General features: G+C 32.2%; 1 protein-coding gene across 1 annotated transcript; it reads right to left on the reverse strand.

Annotated features, from left to right (window-relative positions):
• Positions 1-2,888: 2,888 nt before the first annotated feature.
• Positions 2,889-3,883, reverse strand: LOC109862876. Its single transcript, XM_020443038.1, has 2 exons — positions 3,836-3,883; positions 2,889-3,569 (listed from the first exon to the last, which is right to left on the reverse strand). Exons 1-2 carry the CDS (start codon positions 3,881-3,883, stop codon positions 2,889-2,891), a joined length of 729 nt encoding a protein of 242 aa, XP_020298627.1.
• Positions 3,884-9,784: the final 5,901 nt, after the last annotated feature.

The following is a 9,784-nucleotide window of genomic DNA, read 5'->3' on the forward strand; positions in this document are numbered from 1 at the left end:
AACCGTGGAGTCGCAGGACGTAACATAAGCACAGATTCAAATTTTCGCGAGCAACTATTTTCTTATCAATAAAATTCTAGAATAGTGGATAATAGTTTTCAAAAGTTTTGTTCGATCGTAGACAATCTAGTATTTGCCAAAAAGTAAATTCAATTCGTATACCTATGCAAGCAACACAACATAGTACAAAAACGATAACCTAAGNCCAATATTACATTTGTCGTACAACAAAGATTTGAAATATGTTGATTAGCTATCAGATAAAGTTTTATAAAGAACTCTATTTGATAGCCAATCAATATACTTAAAATCTTTGTGGCACGACAAGTTTAATATTAGCCTAATACATATGATATGTGGTTATGCGTACGTACATATTTTGTTTGTACTTACGGTTGTCATTTCTTGATTCTTTTCAATCAAATGATGTTTGCAAGTGCTCTCGTTGCGCTCTGTCTCTTTCTCTCTCTCCCTCTCTCTCTCTCTCACTCTCTTTCTCTTTCTCACTCTCTCTCTCTCTCTGACTCAGCAACTCACTCACTCACTCGCTCGTTTGATCGTCGCTCGCTCACTTGCTCGCTTACTTGCTCTCTCTCTCTCTCTCATCACATATTACAGTTTTCCTCTTTTTCTATCGTTTGCGCTCACCGCCATCTCGTGGAAGCACTAGCAGATAGACGCATTCTTTGGACACATTTCTGGACGCATTTCAGAGATCCAAAACATCGTGAATTTCACGCACATTTTCGATTATCTTCAATTATCTCTGTTCACAAGCCACAGACCGAAAAAACGCAAGAATACTGTTTTGTGTATTTTTTCAACGCAAACCGAACGAGCCCAAGAACAAGTCGATCGGTTCAGTCATTGTTAAGAAATAGCTGATTAAAAATCTCCCCTCCGAAAAACCTCATTTTCGCGTATAAGAGGCACGGCGTGCTCGCGCAATTCGAGCGCCACTTCGTTGCGCGTGAACTTGGCGCAAGGCACTACCGTGCCTCTTGATATTAACGTCATTTTATTATTCATAATAATCAATAGTGAAAGATATTAAACATTTATAGTCTCTGTTATATTCGAGAATATGTTATACAGATATATTTTTACAGATGATGGTATGATTGTCGATCCAATCAATGAGACTCAAGATGAATCATTGACAGAGGTTCTTTGCAATGAAATGTTGATCGGTGAAATCTAAAAGCGGGAACCTTTGTGGAATTTCGAAATTCCTATTGCCGAAAGGGGAAGAACTGTTGTTCAAAAACTATGAGAAGAGATAGTGTCTGCTATAGACGGTATGTTTAAAATTAAGTATAACTATATTTTTTTATAATGTTTTCGAAACAATAATGTGCTTGTCATTGTTTTATAGGTAATATCAAAAATGTCAATGAGGCNAAGAGTATATGGAAAAAATTGCGTTACAATTATAGCCGAATCGTAACACGAGAAAACGATGCCAAAAAAAGCGGTTTGGCTGGTAATAATATGAAGAAAAAGAAATGGCCATACTATGAGATGATGGCCTTTACTTGAGATCTTTTCGTCGACAATTGAAAGTAAATAATCATTATGTAACTCATTATTTGTAAATGAATAACGGATCTCTATGTATTTTGGCAATTATTTATAGAAGAAGTTCCAACATTCCCTCACAGAGAGTTCCATCAACCACTTACAATCATAAAAGCTGCTCAATAGCATCGACTAGCTCATCCTCATCAGCACCAGAGAAAGAGAAAAGGAAACGTAACTTTATATTTTCATATTTCTAAGTTTTTAGAACTNTATCTTTTCCAAAGAAAACTTTTCATAACAAAAGTTTTGAAACTTTGAATGCCGAAATACAAAATACTGTTCATAATATTGTTCNTTTTTCTAACAGAAATTGTTTTGAAAGAGAAGATGAATTAAACTGTATTTTTCTGAAACAAAAAAGTTTAGACAGATAAAATTTATAAAAAACTACTTCTCTGGAAGATATAATTTTATCTTTCAAAAACAATAGTTTTATGAATTTTGTGTTTTTGAAGTTCTATTCATAAGACTAGTTCTACAATACATCATGTCGGAGTCGGAATGCGAATTAATCAATCACAATTGTAATGATTCTCTTACTGCTTGACATAATTAGTCGATTCTCATTCCGACTTTGACAGATGACATTGTAAAACAAAGTTAAGGCTGTAATCATAATCAGATCTTATATTTAATTGTCTTAAGATCTCATTCAGTCAATGAAATGGCGCTATAGTCATTTCATTGGTTGAACGAGATTTTAAATATAAGATCTNACTATGAATACCGGCCTAAGAATTATAATCTGATGAATTATATATCTCAAAACTTTTCCTCTTCAGAAAATTAAGCGTTACCGATTTATAAACTTTTAAGTCGGAAATCCAACTNCTGGCATATAAACGTTGTTACAGNTCGCTCAACTGAATCAAATGAAGCAATGCTGATGAAACTTACTGCTATGTTGGACGCACCTGCACCAGAATTGCCTGAATTGGTTTTGCCACCATTACCTGCTATGCCACAGCAAAATGATGAAATTGAAAATGTGATAGGATTAGTTCGAGCGTCATTAAACAGAATACCTCTTTTGAAAAGACAGAAGTGTATTTTAGAGTTGCTAACATTTTTGTATTCACTCGAAGATTCTTATAAGTAAAAAATAAATAACTATTTCATAACATATTTGTGTCACATTTATTTCATAAAATTATTGTCTTCTTATGAGATTTATCAGTGGTCAAACTCAAAATTAGACTCAAAACTGTTAAACTTGCACAGTAAAATACATTTATACAGTTATACAAAAATTTAATTAATGAAATTAATTATTGACAAGTTAATTAATTATTAACAATTATTTCGGTCTAAGCTTTTGAAAATTGCCAATCAACGGCACCTTCTTCGTTGAAATATTTCATAAATTCATCTCTCACACGAGCAGCTTCGCGTGAATGCGTATTTGATCCAAACCGACGTACATTTCGCATTCCACTTACACTGTTCCCTATATCATAATTATCATTTAAATCTGATTCACAATTATTATCATCAACATTATCAGTATCCCGTATAAAATTATGCAAACAAACNCAAGCCTCAATTATTTTATGTGCATTTTCGACATTCGCAATGATCGGTTTTTTAAAAATCTTCCACTGTGACACATGAATACCAAAAGTGCTCTCAATTATTCTTCGTGCTCTACTCAATTGGTAATTAAAAATTCTTTGATCCACAGTTAATCCATATCTTCCAGGATATGGACGCATCAGATAAGTCGTTAAAGGAAACGCTTCATCAGCTTTCAAAACATATGGTAGTACAAGACCATTCTCGTAAATTTGTTTAGCTGGTGGGAAATCTGNTTCTCCGTTAATTAATGCCTGTCCAATAGATGATTTATGAAAAACTCCTCCATTACTTTGACGTCCTTTAGCGCCAATATCAACTACAATGAATTTATAATTTGCATTGCATATAGCTAATAAGACTAAGCTATGACTGCCTTTGTAATTATAATATGTCGATCCCGAATGTTGTGGACCCTAAAAAATATGTACATTAACATAGGTGTGAGCGCGGCCGCAAAATGTATATATAAATATTTATGTAATATTTATTTAATATTTTTATAAATATTTTATATATTTATGATCTTTTTGCAAAAATTAATTACTTGCTATAATATTAAAAGACATAACAATATAATATATCATCAGATTTATATACTTCTGTCACAAAACTTATCTAGATGATGATCAGATTCTAAAGTTTTGTAATTTCAAACTTACCTGAATTACAACATGTTTACCATCAATAGCACCCACACAATTTGGAAAATTCCATTTATGTCTGACATTGTTTTCGCTTTCTTTCTAATTTTGTNATTTTGGTACCGTTAAAACTAAAAGAGCTAATTTAGTCCACAATGCTTTACATGTTTCCGAAATTATTTGAGAAACTGTAGTCGTTCCACTACCAAATTCGTATGAAATAGACACTTGACTATCACCTGATGCTATATATCTAGTCTAAATAAAATAATATTAATAATATTTAAAAATAAACATTAATTTCAAGTTATAGTGAAAACTTTGCTTTCTAATCATTTAAACCAGATTTTTAAAAGTTAAATTAAAATGTGCAAATAGTTTTATCAAACATAATGTACCGTAATAATATTTATGGATGTGTACATATTTTTTTTTAAATGGAAAATTAATTTTTTTTTCAATGTTAATAAGAAGTAAATTAATATAATAAAGATTCAAAATAATCATAATTGTTAGACGCGTCTTATAAAGAGACAAATCGNGATTAAGTATATATTTTTAGGAATATTCAATGCGCCAACAATATAATAACATAATTAATCAGTTAAAACAATTATAATTAATAATTAAAAGATTTTTAATTATTTGATTTAAATCACGAATTGAGTCATTATAATTGATCTGATTCTTTTAATTAATACATTTAAAAATTACAAATGTTAAATACCTTAATGTCAACAACAGACGCTCTTTAGCTGAGATTGGTGTTCGTATTGCATCCTCTTTAGTAATTAGTGGAGCAATCAGTATTAGTAGATCTTCGAATTGTTCTTTGGTCATGCGACAGTAATTTCTGAACATTGTTGGGTCATTTAAAATGATAAAATACACTTGATAAAAAGCACAAAAATATGGTCTATTCTGACACAATTCTGACATCCAAAAGCGTTTTTGTTTGTATTTGTTTGTTTTTTTATAATAATTGATAACGCAGCTATTATAGCCAATTTTGCGTCATCGTAAAAGTTGTTGGTAAATATAATAATCTTGTCTATATTTGATTACCGCCATTTGCACTTGATAGTTATAAAGAATTTTTGGATCTATAACTAGATAAAAAATAATGTGATTAAAAAATAATATGATTATTCATTCTTTATAGAACTTTTTAAAAGCGATAATGCAACATATATAATTAGAATCAATTCAATAAATAAATTAAGTTTATTACTCTGTCTAAATTTATGCGTCTGAGAATTATTAATTGTAATCGACGTTTACACTGCAATAGAAAATTCAACAATTATAAAATCATATAATCCAAAATGGATAGAAAGAAGTCGTGCCAGATAATTTCTTGACTGCAGTAGTTCTTCATCTTCTATAACTCCATACAGAAAGTTACGCTTACTCACACTCTATAAAATCAATCAAGTTGTGTGTGTGCGCGGCGTTTATGTACATAATTATGAAAGAACAGCTCTGCTATGGAGTCGTAGATTATAGAAAGTGAAAAACGGCTGCAGTCAAGATTTTTTTTGGCATTTATCTCCTTACTCACCTCCCAGCAAACACAAAGTAACGTAACATTAATTTTTTAGGTTGAATTTTGCGCGGGGCTGTTTCTCTGTACGGCAGAGTTCAACGCGAATTACGTGTAAATGATACGACACTGCAATGTGTGACGGATAATGCTGTTCTTTACACGAGTACATTGGAATGAAGTGTTTGATGATTAAATTATGAGAGATGGCATCCGCGAAAGCCACTGTAGTGGCGCGTCGTACAGAAAGATGACATCCGCGAAAGCCACTATAGTGGTGCGTCGTACAGAAAGATGACATCCGCGAAAGCCACTATAGTGGCGCATAGTGCCTAAGAGGTTAATGTTATAATTTCCCACTTAACGATGTAACTGCAATGTAACATGCCTTGTACGTAACAGTTACATTGTTGAGTGGGAAATTATAACATTAATGTTACGTAACTTTGTGTTTGCTGGGCTCTGATCTAGTAAAAAGGATAAAGAAATTTTTTATTGATTCTCTTAAAGTTAGAATATTTCTCTGTACATTCTTCTTTCCACATCTCTAACTGAATTTCTAACTAAAAACCCGATTCAGTTTTGCANTTTAGTCGGCAAATTTAACTGAAATAGACCGAAAAAAATAAACTACTGAGCCAGTTTACCTCTGATAAATAAATAAAGTATTTTAAATTAGAGAGAGAGATTATTAGGTTAGATTATTATATATATAATTTTCTTTTTTTTTCTTCTTTGCTTAAGTAGCGCGTTGCTCCTTTGCGGGAGGAGCATATGCCAAACTGAGATTAGCTAGTACTGAGATTACTGGTACTTNCTAAGACACTTAAAACTTGTCCAAAAATATCTTATGTAACTACGCACGTTACGTCGAGTTGTCAAGGAATGTAAATATATATAATTTTTATGTTCCACAAGAAATCAAGAAACATTAAAATCCGAGTATATTTGCGGTGGCACACACATTTCGGCGCTTCAACGCCAAAAAATCATGGAAAACTCAATCCTCATGACAGCTCCGTTGCTTTAGCGCCGTTTTCTTGCCATTTACCCTCACCATTCGCTTTTCGCCAATCAACGCTCGGTGTCAAAGCGCCGGTGTCTGCATGAGGATCCAGCCTAAGAATATTTTTTTAACTTTTGAATTTTCCGTGGTTAATAAATAACCCGTATTATGGCTGCGTTCCGATATTTACTCCAAGTATAAAAATCTATACTTCATATCACATGTATTATAGATTTCGAGTTCTGGCAATGAATATTGAAACACAACCTATTTTGGCGCGAAGTGATAAAGCAGTAAAAAAAATTAATATAATGAAAAACATCAAAACATCAAAACATCAACATGTGTCGAACCAATTGCAGGACGTCACGTTCCTTAAGGTAAATGTCCCAATACTTAAACGTTTAAGAGAGCTGTTTAACTTATATGATTGATTACAAATCATACCCGTATAATTTAACTTTTGTTGGTGAGTATTAGCATTTATTTAAAAAACCAGACTATATTTTCACTACATAAAGCTTTAACCTTTTCGCTCCGGGACTGGTCCATATATGGACCAGCAAGAAAAGCGAACGTAATAGATGTTTATAAGGTCAATTTAATGCACTAAATTTAGGAAAAAAATTGAAAAAAATCCTGGTTACTTTTTTGACCGTCAAAATTAACTTTGAAGGGGGGTAGCAGGTTATTATTAACTTTTTCAGCTAAAATGCGAGGTCAATTTTAAAGGAAAAATCCCCGGAGCAAAAAGGTTAAAGAACTGGTTTATAAAGAAAACCAAAGTAAATTAATCGAATTCTAACATACTTGCTATGGCTCAGTGCTAAAACANGTTTTCTAACTTGTCCCAATACTTAAACTATCTTGTCCCAGTATTTAAACGCTATTATTAACACGACAATATAAAATAGGAAAAAAATTATTCGTGCATTTTATTTCATGAAAAGTTATAGATTTATTACAAATTACTAAAAACTTTGAAGATTTTACAAAACTAGAGATTTTACAAAACTAGATTTTACTTAGAGTTTCATAACCTTTTGATAAGGTTATGAAAACAAGTAATCTACTTTATCATATAATATTTAAATATTTTAGTTAAAATATTATTATTTTAGTACGTTTAGATAAAATGAAACCATGAAAACACAAAACTACTTACTGATTTGTTGCAAATTATGTTTTGTCGCACAAATATCACTCAATACGTGTATGCAAGACTAACTACGCTATGATGAATCAAGTGTTTAACAATTCCGCCACCGGCGGATTCTCGTACCAGTACATAAACACGATAATTTAATTATTATAACTAAAAATTAAAANTAGAACANAGTTTTTTATCAATCTATAGTCTATACTGAGTTTGAAAAATCTTTGCTAAACAAAAAGTTTATTTTGTATTCTTTAACCTTAAGAAGAATATACTTTGTCTTACGCAAACCGCTAACGTAAGAGTTGAAAATGCAATAAATTTGCTACTACTCTCAAAAACTATTTTTTTTGTTATTACATCTACTGTTTAGAAAACTTTTATTACAATGTTTTAATAATAATACAATTAGAAATATTAATAAAACTTTTGATTACTGTAAGTATCAGTAAAATAGTTTAATATAAATAAAAATTTAAGTGTTTAAGTACTAGGACACGTTTAATCACTGGAACATTTACCTTACCGTTTNGCTAATGGAGATCTTATAATAGAAACTGATATTATTTTAAAAAATATTTAACTGAACAATGGTTCTTAGAAGCAAACACAGATGTAGAGGTGCAAATTTTGACTTTGTTTATTATAAAAGTAGAACGTTTTCGACCTGTGGTTTAGGTCATTTTTAATACAATCTAGAAGTGTAATAATATAATATATAAAAACAGCGCAAGTTATAAAAATGGTCTAGTTTAATAAACTTACAATGAGTGTTGGTAACAGACGCCGGTGTCGACAGACAATAAATGTTATAGTGAGTCCGCAACGTACAAGTAAGAACTGACAAACTGGCGGCTGCACAGTGTGCAAAAAATTTATATACAAAATTCAAAATTGTGACAATCGTCGTGTACAAGTTATCCGGAGTTATCAACAAGCGGTAAGTAAACTTTGTCTAGGTTTTCCGTGTCGCTATGTAAATTAAGACTGTGGAATTGGTTCTTTATATGTAACGTTTCAGAGATCAGGCGTTTATGATAAAATCTCTCAGTATCTAAGATTTTAACACAGTCCCACTTAAAATCATAAGAATAGTCGTTTCGGTGGTCAGTGATCACAAATCTCTGGGTAGTATTTCTGTTAATATACTATAACATTTATTGTCTGTCGACACCGGCGTCTGTTACTAACACTCATTGTAAGTCTATTAAACTAGACCNTTTTTATATATATATAATTGCGCTTTTTTTTATATTATATTATTACATTTCTAGATTGTATTGAAAATGACATAAACCCCAGGTCAAAAACGTTCTACTTTTATAATAAACAAAGTCAAAATTTGCACCTCTACATCTGTGTTTGTTTCTAAGAGCCATTGTTCAGGTAAATATTTTTTAAATTGTTGAAGCGTTATACTCATCAAAATTATTATAAAATTATTTTATTAACCGATCAATAAGGTAAGTAAATATTTTCAATTTGCTTGAATCTTAGGTTATATATATAGGTTAGGTTGTGACCGGGGTTAGATACTAATTCGGCCGGGTACTCACGTATAAGCCGCTCGTCACGGTCGCCAGGTATTTTTATCTTTACTCAAACCAAGGTATCTGCTATCTCTTTCAAGTTCCTTTGGACATCCGCTCGGCGTCACTGGACCTTTGTCTGTTTGGACGGGAAAGGAATTCTTCGCCCACTCAGAACACACAGTGTTTTCTTGTTATATATTTAAAATATATTTCACTCGGTCTATACAATGTCTTCCACTTAATATAACCGTTTCGACACAATGACTTTTTCTTGTTCACAATTATTTCGAGTAGTCCTTTACTTATTATATATCGTATACGATACGTGTTCGCATCCGCACGTTACGACAGTTCGGATTCTACTACTCTCACTTTACGACACCGCGCGCCTTCTTCTTTCCGAGCGTCTACTCCGCCGCTGCAAAGTAGGGCCGTCCGCGCATGCGCAGTGCCTACACCTACATTTTCAACCTTGAGTATAAGGAACGAAACTACGTGTGAATGATGTGTGTATGATGTCTGTACGAACGGTGTGTGAATTTTTGCTTATGCTAGTGTTTGGGTATATATGTGGAGTGAATTAAAAACGCAGATTAAGCGATGAAAATGTGCGATGGATAGTGTGTGTGTGTGTGATGCCTGTTCAAATGGTGTGTGAATCTTTGTTTATGCGAGTGTTTGTGTGTACATGTGGGGTGAATTAAAATTGTAGACTAAGCGGTGAAAATGTGTGTGGATGGTGTATGTGTG

This window comes from Pseudomyrmex gracilis, unplaced genomic scaffold (genome assembly GCF_002006095.1).
Source record: "Pseudomyrmex gracilis isolate BER0280 unplaced genomic scaffold, ASM200609v1 scaffold_2549, whole genome shotgun sequence".
NCBI classification, from domain to species: Eukaryota; Metazoa; Arthropoda; class Insecta; order Hymenoptera; family Formicidae; genus Pseudomyrmex; species Pseudomyrmex gracilis.